Here is a 20,665-nt window from a genome sequence, read left to right on the forward strand (position 1 = left end):
AGGGAGGGAGGGATATCGAGAAAATAAATATTGTTTATTTTAAACTTTAACTTGTATTTGATATGCCCGTACAACGAAAATGGTATCAAAAAGCGACGTTTGAAACCGATGCACGCGATGCACGCGTGCCAGTGAGTCAGATAAACCCCAGCATCGAACAACCGCCCGATGGGAGCGCACAAAAAACATTCTTAAACTGAAGGTACTTCACAGTAATCTATACATGCATTAAAAATACTACCCTAGTCTCCCTCTCGAATACCAAGCCTCATGTGATATTTCAATATTTCAATATTTGTTCTGTTGTCATCATAGCGCTTTTCTTTAAGGAACAACGCACACTGACAAGAGAAATCATATCTCGACTGCCTAACACAACAAACCCAAAAGAGGGACCCGCATCTACCTGAGATGTATATTCCTCCTTCCCTACCCTTTCCCTGTCATCTTGATAGTTTATCTTTCACATCACTACCCTAGCACATCAACAAAACACTCCTATTCAACTCCTTGATACACTCGCCCCTGCCCCTCTACCTTGGTATGTTGGCATCTAGCTCATTGTAGGCGTGACGGGCTGTGTAAGGGAACTCGCATCCAGCATTCTGCGTGTGTTACTGTACGGTCAGTTGCAGCCTGGGATAACGTCAGCATCAATGTGCTTTCTAACCTTGTCTTTCGCCTGTAAACCGTCGCGCGGTACACACGCTGCTGGCGTCGAGAGCCGCCGCGGCACAGCTCCTGATTGCCTGTGGCGGTGAGATCACAAGAGGGGTGAACGTAGGCGACGTCCCAGCAATAAGCGGCGTTATATCGGACCGGGCACATCTGGAAGTGATGTGAACTGTTTGCAGCGCTTGGAAAAGTCTTTGTTGATGGGATTGACTATTACCTATCTGTTTGTGTGTGCTGGACTATCGCTGTCCGCGGACTATATATAGTATAGAAGTGATGAAGACAGACTCGGTGCTTGACATATGTCTTCCGAGAGTTAAGGATGCACTGAAGCAAGTCATCATTATAACCGACCGACAACCTGTACATGCTTTCTCGTTTGTACATTTAACTGCGTCTATTTACCGAGATGGTTGCCCCTATGAACTGTATGTCTGCTGTGATAAGCCAAATAGTGCCTCGTAAACTTGCAGGAATCGGGAACCTATAGAACCATGTCTACGGCCAACTGGAGCCGTGCCACTTGTAAGCATCTCTACGAAGTTAACGGCACCATCCAACAATGCTACTTTTCTGACGACGATCTCTTGCATGGCATCTACTCCTTTATTGAGCCAAAGCCTCACGAATGGGTGTTCACGGCGCTCTACGGAATTGTGTTCATACTGGGGCTCACAGGCAACTTTCTCGTGTGTTTTGCCGTATGGAAAAACCGTCAACTCAGGACGTCAACTAACCTGTTCCTAGTGAACCTGGCGGCAGCAGACTTCCTCGTTATAACACTGTGTCTCCCCCCGTCGTACATACAGGCAGTATGGGAGACATGGTTCCTAGGGGACACCATGTGTAGGATTGTGGAGTATTACCAGGTAAGTGAAAATATGTCTCTATCTACTCTCACATTTGCACGTTCAAGGGTATAATTCATGTGTTGTAACATTTTTACGAATGTATGGATTTAAAACGGCCGATTCATTCACCCATGCTAATAATATTTCCCTCATCTGCAATAGGAAACGTGAATGATATCGTGTTCATCGTCCAGCATCATATAAACTATCTTTTCGTTGAACAACAGCCTAAGCAAGGATTTGTTTGAACCATTCAGTGGGAATCACCTTTTCGCTCACCTTTCCCTTAACACCTGGTATTACCTCTATCAGACCGTGACTCTTACCGACATGCACATGACACTGTCGGAATGGTTTGCTTGGATTACCTAAGTTTGTGGAAATGTTGACACTTTTATTAATTAATTTCAATACGTCATAATGATTATTATCCAGTTCCAGACGCAATAAAGTCACCAAATGAACAAGCGCCTGTGTCACAAAATAATTCTCGAACCGAACAATATCTGTTGTATAGAAAGGCTGGAATGATGAGTAAATTTCGCAGTTTCTTAAAATTTGAACAAAATCTCAATCACTCCTTTCTACACATTAATGCAGAAATGGTAAATATGTGGTACGTATTTTTGAATTAAAAAGCAATCTGCCTCTTTTGTTACACGGACAAAGTTCATGTGTCCTATTTAAAAGCTGTTGCTGGGAAACATAAGCATAAGTTTCACTACTATCATCACACAAATGTCAAAACATCTTAATCTTCTCTCACGGGGTCCCCGAGGACAGCTGGGTGAGATGTCGTGATCTTCGTCGATTCAAATTACTTTCTTTAGTGGAAACTATCTGCGATGAAAACATTACATTATGTTATCGATTGTCTTATGCCCTTTTGTTTAATTGATGCTTTAGGTAGTTAGTTCAGATATGCACTCTTTGTGTGACCAGTTATTGATGGAAGCATTAAATATTAAACATAAAAACAGCCTCTGTACCTGGAACAATTTCGATAATCCTCATAACGTAAAGCTCCAACTCACAGATGTTGGGTAATGGGAATATGTCGTCATTGGAATTCCCTTGGGATTCATCTTGCCAAGCGAAGCAAGGATCAGGACTAATTTCATATAAAAGTGCCTCGACAAGTAACGGATTTCCCTCGGGATTACAAACAAAAAGAATGCAAATATATTTTTTCTCAGTTGTGAGTTGTGAAGTATAGGTATAATCTAATAGAACGGTCATGATGTGGTTGACTCAGAGCCATGTGCTGCCTGATGCTTCCCTTAGTTCCAGATGATCAAGACGCGTATAGGATATAACTCAGGTACCTTTATCATTGGGGACTCCTAAAAGTGAGAATAATCGTAACGTTAAACCAGACCTACTTCATGAATATGAAACGAAACATTGTACAGATGACCTACAAATGCTTTATTCCCCAAACACTTAACACGTCAAAACAGAAAGCGTGAAATCAATGACGAGCAGTAGAAAGGAATAGCCGCTTTGTACAACGCGGGAAACATGTTCAAGGATTGATGGGAATGATAAAATGTAGCCCCACTGTTGGTCTGGCAGTGCTGTTTCCCATGGTAATGTGTGTCCGAGACTTGGTTCCTTCAGGGAGACATTACTTACGTCTTTCAACGATTAACTTCTAGTTGAAAGTGAATGATTGAATGCGCAGAGAATCAAACATTGTCCAACTATATCACGGCTTTTAATGGTCGAATCTCGGTCTGACAACGCAGTGGAAGATGTCATGAATATTGTCGTTTTAAAGGATAACAATCGCCTTTGACAATTAGGCATATGACATGCTGGTTGTTCTGTTGTTTAGCGTCGCAGTGTGTTAGAATTGAGTGCCAACCAGACAAATCAGGTTTCATAAGATCACCTCTTACGACCAACATGGGCTGTCGATGACCACGTCGCACCAGGAATAACACTTTTCCATGGGAAATCAACAAATCAATTAAGAACTAAAGCCCAAGAATCCAGTGACTGCACCTGCTCTAAGCGCGCTTTGGGAGGAAGCGTGTCACATGAATGAACAATGTCCGCTTGGTCTACCCATATGTGTTTGAGAAAAGGTGGGTTTGGAGATAGGTTTTAAAAGTGGCCAAGGTAATTGCAAGTCTCAGATTTAATGGCAGATCATTCCAGAGTCGTGGAGCTGCTCTGGCGAAGGATCGATCTCGTAGTCGTCCTTGCGTGTGGAACACACAGCGTGCCTTGTCCCGTAGATCTTAGCGACCTCACGCGCTGGTTCTGCTGTAGGAGTTCCTGGAGATACACTGGTGCTAGACCTGTCCTTGCTTTGAAGGTTAACAGGAGCACTTAATATGGTATTTTGTCAGCCTCATTCAACTAATGACGTTTCTTCAACATTAGAGAAATTCATTCCTTTGTTTTTTGTCACTAGTCTAGTAGCACAATTCTGAAACTGCTGCATCTTTGCCATCAATTCCTTGCAGTTGGTAATCCAATGAGAAGAACGTTACAGTAATCAGTCTGAATGGAAAACAGCACATCACTTAACAAGAGATGTTACGGTCTTAAGATTTATAAATCGACGTATTTTGGCAACGTTTCGGATGTTGAAATATTCACGTCTGTATAGTTTGTTTACATTGGACACTGCATTCATAGTTGAGTCATAGTCAAATTCCAGATTGACCACTTTTTCGTTTGGTTCAAAGATGCAAATTCCAATTTCAAAGGTGGGCAGAGCATGTTTGCCCCTTCTTGACTATGAAGAGAGAATTAGCAGTTCAGTCTTGTCAGTGTTGAACTTGAGAACGTTTAGGGTCACCCAATCCTTGATACAGTTAATCAAACAACAATATATATCCTCTACTGATGTTTAACTCCTCACTTCTAGTTGTTGGGATCCAGATACTGTACACATTCATAGTCTGTCCCACAGTGCCTGAACCACATTATTTTCCCTACTGCCAAGCCCTCCATGCAATGCTAAAGCCTTAAATGAAGCAAGTCTAGATTTCCTCAGGTTCATAATCACTGGTCTGCCTGAGGTACTTTTTCAATTTATATGGAACACAGACAGTAGATTTGTTGTGACACATGTTACACTGACAGGCTAACGAATCGCCGAAATTCCATCTCTTTCTGTTGGCCACCACCATCCACTGTTTACAGGACGATTTACATCACGTCGTATGCAAGATGAACGTATGCATCTTGCCTAATACATATAGATGCCATATAGAAGTGAAATAACACCAAATTGTTCCATACTGCAATAGGTAATCTGTCACCCCACTTTTGCTGAATAGTATACTTTTATGCACGACTACTGTGACGTAAATATTTGTGTATCTTCCATTACGACATAAAACTACAGCAATATAGCAGGTGTCTGTACCTACTTTTGTGTTGGATACAGTGACATGCACACACATTAACGTTATCGTGAAACAAATAACGGTAACTTTAAATCATTAAAGAAATTTATTTAGAAAGCAATCTTGAAGAAATGGCTTATCACGATAATGAACTTAATGGATGGCAACTTCCTATTAATAGTGTAGAACGACATTTTCGATGTAGGTGTTTACCTCTTTATCAAGCTAACAGTGACTACAATCAGATGATGAGAGGTACATATACCTAGTATGATTTGGCAATCAGCAGATTAGCATTAACAACACTATATAATGGAGTAACAACTGCTACATAAGTAATTGAGGCCAGTGGGAGATAACAAGCTGATTGAGTGCGTTTATAGAATGTTTGGTTGGATTAAGTCTTTATAAGTTGATGGTACGTAGCATCCTTGGTCTCTGTTGATTACTGTTTTTTGGCGGCGGATTTCGATGGCTTCCGATAGCTTTCTTTTTTGTGAAGTCTTGGTTGATAGAATTTCGAACTTGTCAAACTTGATTTGATGATTAGAGAACTGTTGGTGATCGGATTTGCAGTCTGCTCTGACTGTTGAGGTTTTGTGCGAATACCAACGGGATGTGAGGTTTCACATATACAGGAGTCACCACATTCACAATTAATCTTGTAGATCACTCCTTTTGGGGGGTAGGCTGCGACATTTGGCTTGGTCCTGGTTGGAGAGACAGTGGGGATGGTGTCGATGCCTGCTTGGTGCTTTGGAGGGAGATTTTGCTGATTCTGATGGGGCCAGATTCAGTCTTGGTCAGTTTGGGTTTGTTGTGGAGGGTGGTGGAGATGTGATTACACGATGCCATTTAAAAAGTGGTCAAATGCAACATATGTCATATTTTGGATTTCATTTTCTCTGAAAAAAGGGCAAATTCTAGTACTTTTTTGGTTGAGACCCATCCGGATTCGAACCCACAACCTCAGAGTCAGGCACCTAATCGCCAGCGCAATCGGAAGTCGCGGTGGCTGAGCGGGCTAGGCGGCTGACTTTGTGTGCTGGCGATTAGGTGCCTGACTCTGATTTGCTCCTCTTGCTTAATTTAGAGGATTTATGAGTGTTTCCCACTCGTGTCAGAATACGCATTTTTTCAGTGTCTAATAATTTCTTTGACGGAGTTACTTGCATAGTGTTCGGTGTTGTTACCGGTATGGTGCGGTAGACTTGTGGTTTAACATTGTCTCTCTGCACTGTTGTAGGTCCAACCGCCCCAACACTGTCAAAGTAAGGCGTACATGACAACACAGCAACAAACAAGGCTTCGGTGTGACAAGCAAGAGCCACAAGCTCAAGATGACACAGATTAAATGTTAAAACACATCTCTGATGTCATTTTATATCTTAAACGCTCAATTACTTTCAAAATTAGATAGTTAGTTGTGAAATTACATATTATCTGGATAATCATTTAGGACAGCATAAAAGCATGACACATCCCATTATCGACCCACGCAATCCACAAACAGAATAAAAAAGAAGCACTGGCTTATTCTATAGGTATTCCCACAAAGGAAAGCGTTGAGAAACCTTTGCGGAGGATAGTTTTATCCCCCTACATCAATATTCCTTAACAATAATATGGGAGCAACTGTCTAAAGAACGGAGGGTTAACTCTCCATCAGATGGCCGGCGTGACATCTGCAATTATAATACTTCACTTTCTTTAATATGGACTACGCAAGCAAGACGCAAGCCTAATCGGATCATCTCGTGATCCGGTCCTCTCTGGGATTATCAGGGATGCAATCAAACTTATGTGGCCTGGACCTTGCAAGTGTTCACGTTTGTCAATGAGTTTTTGTCAATGATTACATCTCCGACTGGGGCGTGCTTGCACATTCAGTTAGTGTTTCCAAGAGACGATATCAAAGCGAAGTCTCCAGCTTCCAGCTTCTGAGTCTGCGTTTCCTTGTTCCATTATACACATGAGGGTTATTTATTTGAGCTCCACCCTTCTTATTTACGTGCCATATTTTAATACAATGGTAATAATAAGAGTATCTATATAGCGCGCACTTCCACCACACTAAGGCAATACTCAAAGCGCTGACACGTCACAGTTCATATGCACAAGATAATATATGGATTTTATTTCTGAAAAAGGTGTGTTGTGAGTCTCTTTTTGAAGCGTGGCAGCGTTTGAACTAGTTTTTGATCAAGAGGCACAGAGTTCCAAAGGGTAGCAGCTACATACTGAAAGGACTTGGTACCAAATGATTTTTGTTTATAAATAGGCATGGACAGGAGCGGAAAGTTCTGGAGGGAGTGTACAGTCTTTGTTATAATACGGGCAGCAATGTTCTGAATCTTTTGTAACTTGCTGATCAACTCATTCGAAACAATAAGTTGTTGGAATCTAGGCGAGAGAGGACTAAAGTTCTCATAAGACATGCTGTAGCATCTTGTGTCAACAGATGGCGAATGGATCCAATGTTTCTCAAGTGAAATAGCAGAATTTGCATAACTGTGAAACTTGAGTTTCCACAGAAGGTTTGCACTCAATACGAACACCCAAGTTCTTGAGTGAAGATGAAATAGCCATTGCGGAATGACCAATGTGAAGCTGCTTATTGTCCCATTTCTTCAGTCTTGCAGGTGGTCCTATAAAGAGTGTTTCTGTCTTGTCGTCAGTCAACATCAACATGTTCGATGATATCCAATATTGAATTGTTGAGATGCAGCTCTCGACCTTGGAAATAACTGGGGTTTTTTCTTCGTTTATGATAAAAGGATCTGCTCGCTGTGAGTCATCAGCATAAAAGTCATGGGTAACCTGTCGTTGGGAGATGATACATCCGAGTGGTTTCCTATACACTGTAAATAATAGTGGCCCTAAAACCAAGCCCCGTGGCACTCAGAAACAATCTGGACTGCTTAAATTCTGTCAGACAGATAAGATTTGAACCATGACAGTACTGTAATAATACAGTCATGATATTATCGATTCCTCTTGGCGGATGGTATAGGAACACTAAATCTGTCTACGACAGTCGTCGCAAATACTCTGTCATAGGTGTCGTTACCTACAACGCTGAGTCAAATCATTATTGTAGCGGACCATTTTCCGACGAATCTTGAAACGTACACGTATATTGAGTGCTTGCGTTGGTGGGTGTGTATGTCGCAGTTACAACATATAAGCAGATAGCATCGTGGGTAAAAATGCATGTGAACATCAAAGCGAGTTCTAGAATTTAGAATTATACAAAAATGCAATTTGTTCCTCGGCCTAAAAGTTCCAACAACAAAATATTGACTCTAAAACATAAAAGACTGTTCGGTTTCGGTGGAAATGGAACAAACTTACATTCAAGTCAGAGAGTACATGTGAACAATTTGCAACCGCAAATGAAGTGTTAGTCTGTCTCACAGTCCCTGAAGCCCTCTCTTCAATGCCAGAGCCATAAAGACTAGATTTCCCCCTGGTTCAGTATCTTGTCTCCCCGGGACTTCTTTTCATTTTATATGGGTTAGTTTATTACTATCAAAATTATATATATTCAGAGACTAAGCATTAGTTTAGTGAAGTGTGTGTGATGTTGGATATCACTACCACCCTACAGAGCCTGAGTTTCACCGAACCTGTCATTAAAGAATTTCAGCAGCAGTGGTCTGATCTTTTCCTTGTTCATGGCAAGCCCTAGTCTGTCGTACAGACCCTGAAGTATATATATGCAAGAAAGCCCACGCAAGTCTAGAAAATGTGGCAAGTCTAGAGCTCCATAGTAGGGCTCCATTTCAATTAATTTTTTTTTCACTATGAACGTTCTTTTTTCAGTAAAATATGTTCATTTCTGAGAATAGCTGTCAGTCTAGGCAAGCCCTGGGCCAACGTTCAGTGCAGACTCGGGTTTGAAAGAGATACTGATTTCTTGGCTGGCTGACCTTCTTCATCAGTGATTGGTCAGTAGGTCTGACGTTCGTCCGGTTATATAAGTACTACTAGAGGAACCCGTTGCCTTTTTGCTGCTTTCAGTTGTGTCGAGTCTCCAGTTGGTGTGACATCTTTAAGTTTCACTCAAGACGTATTTGACCGGTGAACATCCGGGTTAGAATTGGTCTTCGGCGATCGATGCTTGTCGTAAAAGGCAAATAAAGGGGATCAAGTTGTCAGGCTTGCAGATTTGGTTGACACACATCATCATATCCCAGATGTGTAGATCGATGTTCATGCTGTTGATCACCTGATTGTCTAGACTCGATTACACAGCAAACAACGAAGAGAAGTAATTTTCCAACTTCATCCTGATGTACGGAGATAAGTAAAGAGAAGATGAAAAACGAGGACAGGGTATGCAAATGGTGGTAAGTTCTCTCGCCAAATCCCTTTGTTGACACAGACAGATACTAGTGTGATAAATGACAAAAGCAGGTATGCTATTGTCGTAGAGCCTGGTGGTTTGCAGTCTATGAAGGTATTCACTTTGCTGTATTACATTTCCCTTTTTACAACGAGGGTGACAGTGACGCAAGTATTGCAGTCGGTGTTTCAAAGCAAGCTGATGTGTAGTGCAAAATGCCACCACAACATTTCTTGTTGTTCACTGGCGTTTAATGGGGTGAGTCATGGTCTTTTCTAACTGTATAACCCAAGACAATATGCCTATCAGATTGTTACTGATCTGAGTCAAACAATCATCAGTTGTTTGATTTGTTTGTTTATTACGTTTGCCATCAAGTGAAACAACATCCGTAAAACAATTCCAGACAATTCAGGTTGCCTTTGTTTCTCCCACTTCACATTGTGTAAACACGTTGTGCACTTACTCAGAATTCACCTGCAGCTGATGAAGGTGCAAACATTAGCTCTGAAAAGCCGTAAACAAATGTATGGAGGAAAAAACAATAAGGGATCACATGAAAGAATAGGCATTCATTTATTTTTTTTCAAAGTTTCCTCACAAGTTTTGTTTCGCATACCTTGTGAAGAAACCTAGTAAAACACGTGTGCTTTCATGTCATCCCTTATTTTTCTCTCAGTATATAAAGAAGTTGTTTCCATGAATGCAGGTCATGTATCCAAGTTCAGGTATTGTGCATAAAAAACCTGACAATTCGGTTTTATTGTATCTTGTATTACAATATACGAATAAGAGCGCTGGTTCAAAGGTCAGCTCATTAATACCGAGGACCTGCACATTGGAAGAACCTGCAGACAATGCTTATACCATCGATTTCTGACCTAATATTTGCATGAATGAAATGAACTCATTTACCGAACAAATCAAGTGTGTTCAATCCACACAAATGTATGGTCGAAAAACATTAAATGAGCTACGATTCAAAGAGCATAGATCACCTGAGCACAATATCCCCATAACCTAGAAAGGCTTTAACATGTTCATGCCATTATGGATTAATCAGGTTTAAATACGGGCATCCAGCACAACAATAAAATCTGGTACAATGTTGATATATGTACCGTTGTAATATGGTGTATAATAATGTACAAATATACAAAGTTCGTGACAACATAACGTTCATATTTGTGAGGAAAACAATGTCGCACGCGACAATGTGATGGATAAATTAAGCATTGCAGTGACATATCCTATATTTTGAATTACGCTTTTAGATGCCCCTGTCTGCAAGCAATTGCAAGGAATCGACGACGCGGGTGTATCGCGTGTTTAGTTCCACAAACACAATCAAAAACATATTCCGATCCTGACTATATACCTACTAAGGTTTCCGAGACCAAACACGATTGTATCAGTCTTGGCAAATATGCGAGAGACCCTGGGACAATAACATAGCACATGGCCTTGGACACGCGACTTAAGGCAATCACAATATGCCTCTGGAATACCCTCATGAAAACACTACATGGTCAAACCGTATGTTTTCACCTATTTCGAGACGACGTATTGCATATTTTTTGCCACTGGGATCGATAACAAGGTCGCAGATGTACATCCCCTTCTGTTCCAGCGTATACACTATAAAGATCGGATCGGCTTTAAAGCCTTTTCCTTTCTGTTCCAACTAACTTCCCCCCATCCTTCGGTTAAAACTAACCGTGTCGCCAGTTTTTAGAATTCCACTTTTAGAATTAATATGATTAACGTTAGGTCCTAGCCTGCGGCGAGACTCCATCCTTCTGCCATCCTATAACACTATTCCTATAGGACAAGCACCTCATATATGCACCAGTGTGTGGCATCGCGGTGCATCTGACTCACGTCTTCGCAAACCCAAAGTGATGACTGCACAATTACGTTATGCTATTATCAACCGTACAATTTTGTACAAAAATAATATTATATTATTAAATTATAAAGGAATGGCAAATACAGTCAAGTCTTGACATGACACCTGAAGACGCTGGTTTGACAAGTGGGTACAATATGTGAAGCCTTTTCTTTGCGGCCATGGGTTGAAAAACCGCGCGAATCAAACATGCCCGCTCTCTACTTATTACTGAAGTTTGAAATACAATCATTTTGAAAAGTCATCTCAAAGGAGTCCTAGGTAACAAGTATAGTTTTTGCTCTCAGAAATGTGTATTTGATGTGCTGGCCGTTTAATAACAAATCGGAGAGTCACAAATAACATGAGTGTTCTAGTAAAGTATGAGGTTTTTGATTGGAATACACATACTAGTACACACGAAAGGGAGCCGCGAGATGTGGAAAGATGAAATAACAAATGTCATTGGTCAATAAGACCATTTTCGTTTGTGAATTTCGTATTACAGTTCTATAACTCAGGTATAACTTTTTGTTTCCGGGGTTCTCTGATCCTCCTTGAATATGAGCAACGACGTTGAAACAAAGTTAATCTAAACGCACAATAACAAGGGACCTTAATCAGCTTAAAGCAAAGAAACACGATTCCTCACAATATACATTGTTCTTGAAATATTACTTCCAACAATGATATATCAAAAATGGTTAAGTGACGAAATTTGATGTCAATATGACAGCAGTATTGGTGATTTTTAATGGAAATCCGAGGTTATTGCAGGGATGAGATCCGCAAGTACAGTTTCATCAAACTTGTAATTGCGGAGGAGATGACACAATACAGTCCCTGTGTAACTGTAAATTGATAGGAATATACTCGTACGTGAAGGCCAGTCCGGTCACACGTAACACACACAACATGAAATATGCATTAACGCACGCACCAAATACCTGATAGACAACGCCGGTTATAATGCTACACAGAATGCGGAGGTTTGGGCAAATGTGGATTTTTCACATCGCAGTCGTGGTGGACATGTTTCAAGACTTCTGTGAGGTATGTTATCGGATAATCCTTCTGAATTATGGGCTAATGCTAATGTCATATGCATGCTGCTTATCAATGCAGTCAAAAATTATCCATGCATAAATGTTTGAGTAATGCCTCAATAAAGAGAGTTTCAGCGCCGCAGCATTGTTTAAAGTGGGGTCAGGTTTAGATTTAGATTCGTCAAGACATTAGATAGCTAACATTTTCGAAATAGAATTATCGAAACGATATCTTGCATGTTTAACAAACGTCAATACGATACGCGAGTGTCACCAGCGACAGCATGAGAGGGTACTAATTACCGTATATCTGTCAATTGACATCTCACCTGTAGACCAATTAAATATATGTGGATAAAGATCAAGAAACGATGGATCACTTCGGTTTAATATACATACAGTATATATAAAAATATTCTTGTGCGTGCCTACATGTGTGTGTGTGTGTGTGTGTGTGTGTGTGTGTGTGTGTGTGTGTGTGTGTGTGTGTGTGTGTGTGTGTTTGTGAGTAGACGTGCAAGCTGTGTTTTATACACCCGCAATAACGATCCATGGTGTTAGATTCGGCGTGTCCGCTAAGGGTATATGTTTGTGATATTTAGTAAAGAAATGCATTTGTACGGCACCAAAATTGGGAATGAGTCTGGGATTTGCGAATTCGTAATCGTATATTGGCAATGACAGTATCTTATTACCCTTGCGGAATTTCTTTTACATTTGAAAGTAATCGCATAATGAAATATTAAAAAAGGTCCAAAGCATAAGAAAACTCAAAACAACACAACAGACAACGCTAACAGTCATTTAAAAGTACTTGCTGGAATAAAAGAATTTCGAACTCTTTTCCTTTTACAAACGTGGCATTTGTTCTTGGCTGCCTCTTAGACGTGTGCATGTGTGAGTGCATGTGTGTGTGTATTTTCAAGAGGTTAAGTTTTTGTGTCAAATGCCCTGATTCACAGAGATCCCAAGGGTCGTGCACGTCACTGATGACTGTCCTACGTAGGCTAATGTCGAAGAGTCTGGTGGTTTGAAATGGCGGTATTCATGTAACAACATTTGACCCCCATGTCGTCGAATACTGATACCTCTCCGAGCAAGTATTCAGCAGTTTTCTCTCTCTGTTTGACAAAGTGAGATATAGTGGTGTTGGAAAACTAACGCATGTCGGTGTTTCAAAACAGTGTAAATGTGTTGTGTCAAATGCCATTCCAATCTTTCCTGTTCAAGCAAGAACTCGTATTGTCTATCGGCTCTTGATGGGGCGTCTCATGACCTTTACTAAATATAATAGCCAAGGCAATATTCTATTAGAATGTTTGTGACTTGATCCAAATAGTCTGCATCAAAGTTTGTATTCATTCTATTAATCAATAATATCTGCAAAACATTTACTATCTTCTGCACAATGTAGGCTTTATGCATACAAAACAATTGAAAATAAACCTTTATTATAGCAGTTATTACGGTATAAGAATGATGTTGTTGGTCTCGCAGAAGTTCAACTCTGCATACTCCATGCGTGGAGAGCAGGATACTCCATCAATGTTTGACCTAATGTTTGCATGGATGAAATAACATCTTTTACAGACTAAATCAGCCGTCGTCTAATCCAGCTAATCGAAGTTGTACACACATGAAATGAGCAACGATGCTAAGCGTCACCTAAACACTTCACCTAATCCAGACACGTTTTAACATATTTAGAAAATTCAAAAGTGTTCACGGCAAATCACATGCTATTGGTGATTCAATAAGATCAAATACGAACACCCTGTGGCACCAGAACCTGCAATGACGTAAGCGCAATACCAATATACATATATACCAAGTTCGTGACAAGAAACGCTAACTTTACTTTTGTTACAAATCAAAACGTTCGATTGACATTTGCTATATTTCGAATTACACCTTCAGGGGCCTCATTCTGAAAGGGCGAGTCCAAGGTCCACATGGAACTCGGTTCAAAGACGTATGATAACCTGTACTTTACTTTGGAAGTGTAATTAGAAATATAGCCAATGTAACATAGGTAACTTACAAACTGGCATTATGTATTTAAGACACTGGCGCACCTTGTCCCATCGTGCTGACACTTACTACTACACTGTACGTGGAACTATAAGAAATGTAATATGACCCCAAACCATCAATGGAACAAGTTAAAGCTAGGAAACCATGACAACATAGAACGCCCATCCGTTTTTTACCAAGAATCTTAAGGATTCTGTTTAGGGTCTCAACACACTTGTGGGAATCTTACCAAATATGAATGTGACAATCCGAACGCATTAAGGAATTATCCAAATAACACATGACCTTGAACATGCCTCTTATGGTAATCACAATATGCCTCTGGAATATTCTCCGCACGTCGTGAAAAAATATAGTAGTCAAACTAGTGTTTGCCGGTAATTCGGGAATACATAATGCACATTTTCTCCCACTGTGATCTAAAACTTCACCGTCTGTTAGAGCTGGCAAACTTTTAATATCGGCTTAGACTCTTCCCATTTCTCTTGTAACTAAAATAGTCTTTTGGACACCTCCTCTTGGGTTAATACTACCCGTGTCGTTATTTTTTAGAACTCCACTTGTAGAATTAACAAGCTTAAAGTGAACATTAGGTCCTAGCCTGTGGTAAATCTCCATCCTTCTGGAAGCCGTCCCATAATACTACTCCTAGAAGACACGCACCTCATAAGCAGCAATGTGTCGCACCGCGGTGCAACTGCTCGGTGATATCAACCTCTCTCAAGGGAGCTGAAAGAGCTTTGCAAGGCATATTCTGCACACGTCTTCGCAAACCCAAACTGATGCGTGCACGATTACATGATGCTCCCAGCTGTATTTTTTTGTTGACATTACATTATCAAATCGCAAGAAGATTGGCAGAGATAGGAAAACCTTGACATGTCACCCCAAAACGCTGGTTCGAACCTACAAGTGGGTACAATATGTGAAGCCCTTTTCTTGGCGGCCTCATGGTGAAACAGAACACGCTCACTCTACTTCTTACTGTAGTTTGCAAACATTTAGAAATATCAGTGGAGCCTTAGGCAGCAAGTATTTTTCTTTCAAATATGTTTTAAAAATATGGGTCTTATTTCCGTACAAGATTTTATTCTTTCACATCAATTGTGCGTTTTTCGTTTGGAAAAGACATATTAAAACATAGGAAAAGGACACACACGACTTGGAAAGAAAAAAAAATAATAACCAATGTCATTTGTCAATAGGACCATTTTCATTTGAATTGGTGAATTTCCAATTGCTGGTCTGTAAGCCAGATATAACCTTTCGGCTCCGGGATTCTCCCGATCCCCCTTGAATATGAGTAACAACGTTGAAACAAAGTTAATCTAAACGCACAATAACAAGGGACCTTAATCAGCTTAAAGCAAAGAAACGCGATTCCTCACAATATACACTGTTCTTGAAATATTACTTCCAACAATTATATAACAAAAATGGTTAAGTGACGAAATTTAATGTCAATATGATGGTAGTATTGGTGATTTTTAATGGAAATCCGAGGTTATTACAGTTTCATCAAACTTGTAATTGTCGAGGAGATGACACAATACAGTCCCTGTGCAACTGTAAATTGGTAGGAATGTACTCGTACGTGAAGACCAGACACACACAACATGAAATATGCATGAACATACGCACCTAATACCTGATAGACAACGTCGTTATAATCATGGTATAATGGAGGTTTGGGCAAAGGTGGGTTTTGGTCGACATGCCTCTAGACTTCTGTGAACTGTTTTATTGGATATTATGAGCTAATACCTGAATTATGAGATAATGCCAAATGCATAATGCAGTCAGTAATTACCATCGCATACATGTTTGAATAATGGCCCCGATGAGGACAGTATCAATGCAGCTGCATTGTTTAAAGCAGAATCAGTAGATTCAGAGTCGTCGAGATATAACGGCACTTACATTTTCGAAGTAAAATTATCGAAAAGATATCTTGCACGTTTTACAAATTTGAAGATGACGCACGTATTTCACCAGCGCCATCATGACAGTATAATAATTTTCAGAGCTCTATCAGATGACATTTCTGCTGCGCTAAAAGATCAACAAAATACATGTGGACAAAAGACAAGAGTCAAGAGACGATGCATGACTTAGGTTTAATACACAGTGTCGAAATATATACGTAAATGTCCATGTGCGTGTGCGTCTGTGTGTAAAGTTCAGGTGATGAACTCAAGCCATCAAGCATTATATGTTGTGTAGGCAGATAATGTTCCAATTTATGCGCTAGTATCCAGTGGTCCAGTAAGGATCAAGTAGGTTCCACATGTCGGTTTTGGGAATGTTCCGAACGTAGATCCTTTTCCGTGGGATTCACATCATCGATATTATTGTAATCTGATGGAACATTCTCGCTTTTAATTTTCCAGTATGGTTTACAAACAGCGATATATTTGAGATATCATTGAAATTTAGAACTTTTGGTCTAATTATGTACGATGAGTTAGGATCCCACAGGAATAAAGATGTGACTTGGAAACGTTAAAATGTCAGCGGAAATGATGATGATGACAATGACAACACTATATTTCATATTTGAAAGTAATCATATAATCAGATAGGAAAAATGACATAAAAGTTAAAAAAACACAAAACAACACGATAAACAAAGAGTAAACAGCCATGTAAGAGGCGAATACTTGCTGGAATAAAAGACTTTTGAACTCGTTTTGGTATACAATGGGTCATTTGGTAGCTACGGCCTGAAGGTAAAGATTATATGCAGAAAATATAACGTGGCTAGAATCAGATACAATTCTCTTAGCGAGGTTGAGAACACGGGAATTAAAAAGATAAGGTAAATCCGGAACAAATACCTAGAGATTGTATTTGCAATTAAACTGCTAACTTTAATATTGTTTTTGCTTTTGATTTTAAGAGGGCCATACCACCACTGGAAAGTTCAAATTCTGTTTCTTGTTCTATTTATAGGTCACAGCAAAGATTTCCTTTGATGTGCTACCTACCTTCTAAATGGCTATTGTGTCCTCTAACCTTACTTCCTTTGGTCAACTGTTTTCCACCTCACTCCACTTCCTGTTGCTGATCAGACATGGCCATTTTTTTTAAAATCTGTTTCCCTCTGCCTCTTTACTTCATAATCCCCTATGAAAAGGTGCAAAATGTTATTGAAACAATACCAGTACAGAATTAAAAGACATAGTAATATTTCATTGTTAATATATACATTTCATTGACGAAATCATTTTCAGTATTAGTGTAAATTATAAACTTGGCTGAGACCATGTGCCTTCCGAAGTGCAATGTCTTTAACCTGATATTCAAATAAATAACCTGTCACTAATGGCATTATTTTTAGTATTATTTACTGTGATATTTAATATTCAATTTAGTATTCAATATTTCTTAAAATTATTTGCTTGATTAAATATTTTATGACTCCTCTCACTGTTGCTGAGCTGGAAACATACTGATCAGACCAGAGACTCAGTAACACCTTCATTTTTCATCTCAGTAACAGATCATACCACCACCATTGCCTTAAGGCGTCATGAGCAGCAGCCAAGAGCCGTACCACAGGAACATAGGGATAAAACAACAGTATCACCTTCCGTTAAAACATCAGAATTTTTTCATTAAATACGTTATTTGCTCTCATTTCGTAAAACCGAAATCAGTGTTCACCCTACAGTAGTTTATTGTCAATAACGCTCCCAAGATAGTTGTACTGTGTTAAAATTTCGACAGTTTCCATCTTGATTTCAACAAGCATAGTGCCACTTTTTCCTCCTAAAATTTCTCGACACTATCACATACGTCGAAAGACGATCTTTGGTATGACATACTTCTTTGTCTCATGTGTAAGGATGGCATTGTATCATTCATCCACTTTAAAAGCAGGAACAAATTGGGTTCAAAATCATTCGAAGCTAACTTGAGACCGGGGCTGTCATAACATGTTACCATCATTTCAAACTCGTGTATCCTTAGCGATTTCAAAGCAACACATGACCAACTGACTCGACGTAAATGCTTTCTTTTTTAGATGTTGCGTAAAGTGTATCCAGAGGCGACTGTTTAACACTACACGACATTGTGTAAACTGAATTACCACAGTGCTTGTGTGACGTTTCGTCAGTAGTTCACCCCGTTACTCCACGAAAGCCTCGCTATCCCGGACGATCATATTGTGATGCAGCTTTTAGGATGGGCTGTGACCGGGATACCATGACCAACTAAATAATTTTCAATTATCCGTTATCATTTATTTCTTACTAGCTCGTCCTGCTCCCATCTCTTTGTTTTGAAATGAAAAATAGCATGACTGAATAAGTTCCACAAGATACAGAAAATTTGAACCGATCACATTTTCACTATCTCTTCCTTTGATCGTGGGTTGATGAAAGTATAAAAGACTTCTTACACAGTCTAACTGCTTGAGGGCGGGTACTTGCTCCTTATCTGTATGCTTTGAATACCGCCCACGCGTGACGTCAAACGGAAATAACTTTATTTGGAATTACCAGACTGCCAGGGAGGACATTTTATATCCCTCTGAATTTCCATTCACTTTTTGGACGTTTGCAGAGATTCTGTTCGTAGTCCGATAATGGTAAGCCGTCATAAGGGACTCGTCCAAGTGGCTAAATGTCGACTAATAGCCTACAGGGACTGGAACCGAATTTGAGATGCATGGATGATCTAGAGGGTAAGCTAAGTATCACTACCGGATTACTTTCTCCGATATAGTTATTGATATTCCAGATACGAATCTGCCCCAGAAGTTGCCTTCTAACTGCAAGCGGAAATTCAATTCTCGCGGTGCTGGTTCCGCAAACCAGGGGTTCTAATCCCTGGTGCGATTGTCTGTCACGTCGTTATTTCTAAATATACAAGATGGTGGACATCGGGATGGTTTAATTCCCAACTGACCCACATATGTTGTACCGAGATGGCTTCTAGGCACCATGCCTTGCTGTATGTGACGCAGCACGGGAATATAAGGCAGTCACTTTCAGAAACCGCCAGTGGCATCACTGCTGTTGGTGTACCTGCGTGCCACACGACATGACGTTATAGCCATTCATTAATCATTACACATGAGCGCTACACAGTGGCTCGGTAAGCAGTTGGACGTCTTCTGCAGTACGTTAACCCTACCAAAACCTGATTAATGTAACCAAACACGTAAAGAGGAAGCATGTCAAGCAAGAACTTGAACTCCTTAAGTAAACTCTGTCTTCATAAACGAGTAAGTTAATTATGCATCTAACAAACGCAGTCTATAAGGAATATTTTGTTCCCTTCCCCATGCTTGAGGATTGATGTATGTTTGTATGAAATGAGAGGGTACCACAAGTGTGTTAACGATGTGTAATTATCACGACTGCAAGATACGATGCTGATTACTGTAAAGGAGTGTTGATAACTTCACCACGTTGTCTAATACTTCATAACAACGTTGAATACTTTATGGCAATGTCGAAATCGTGATGATAATGACGAATATTTCGTGACAAAGTGAATGCTTCGTAGCAATATTGAAAACTTCGTCACAAAGTTAAACACTCCATCATTCACTGCGACACGTTTCGTTCAACTCTGGGAGAAGGTTAATCCACATCGCAATACCATCTTAACTCGAGTCAACAGAAAGCTTTCCTGATAAAACTCTAACAAAAAATAAGCGAATGAGAATCTAACTTTGTGTAAATGAATTCAAAATAAAATTTGATAGATTGATCGGTAAAAATATGATGTGCCTGAAATGACCTTTTAAAGATATTGAAATAAGGGATTTTAAACAAAAACGTCAGTTTTCGTTCGTTGACTAAAACTTGTGTCTGTGACCTGAAAGATTTTAGATGTTTAAATGTTAGACGCTATCTGACAATTAATAGGGACTTATTTGTACGTGCATTTTACATGAGGGAACTGCAAAGTGATCCCAGGATGTGCGTCCAACAACTGTTCTGTTGCTGCTACCATGGGAATGGACATTGATGTATAGTGGAAGATGGAAGAGCCCAGAGGAACCTGATGCTCATATGTTGGCGTGGTCACAATGTGTCCTGCTTCCTTGTGTCCCAGACATGTGTCGATACCATCGTATATATTTATAAAAACATTTGATTTCACCGTTTTCTTTTATTTTTTACTAATTTTAATCAGATTAACATTTTAAATTTTTCTTATTACATTTCGCTTTGGGATTAATACTCGACATCGCATTTCGTTTTCACTTGGTGCTACGGATGTCTCAGAGAGACCTTTACAAAGTAGATTTAGGAGATTTCGTTATTGTAGAAACAGTGGCACACGACCTTGTCATAAGGCTAATAAGTCACTTAGTCCAATCACTTTTAGTTATTGCTTGTTATGTCGGTTTTATATTGTTCGTGCCTATTAAATGAATGTGATTTAGAAGAACATGCACATCTCCACCAATCCTGTTTCCTTTTAAACAGACATCAGTT

The 20,665-nt window shown here is 39.8% G+C and overlaps 1 protein-coding gene across 2 annotated transcripts in view; it reads left to right on the forward strand.

The window, feature by feature from the left end:
• Positions 1 to 924: 924 nt before the first annotated feature.
• LOC137290950 (orexin receptor type 2-like) overlaps positions 925 to 20,665 on the forward strand; it is a 48,602-nt gene continuing 28,861 nt past the window's right edge. For both annotated transcript variants that reach the window (XM_067822172.1, XM_067822173.1), the window contains exon 1: positions 925 to 1,544. In XM_067822172.1, coding sequence (XP_067678273.1) covers positions 1,170 to 1,544 — 375 coding nt within the window. In that variant the 5' untranslated portion in view covers positions 925 to 1,169. The remainder of the gene's footprint in view (positions 1,545 to 20,665) is intronic.

This window comes from Haliotis asinina, chromosome 7 (assembly GCF_037392515.1).
Source record: "Haliotis asinina isolate JCU_RB_2024 chromosome 7, JCU_Hal_asi_v2, whole genome shotgun sequence".
In the NCBI taxonomy this organism is placed as follows: domain Eukaryota; kingdom Metazoa; phylum Mollusca; class Gastropoda; order Lepetellida; family Haliotidae; genus Haliotis; species Haliotis asinina.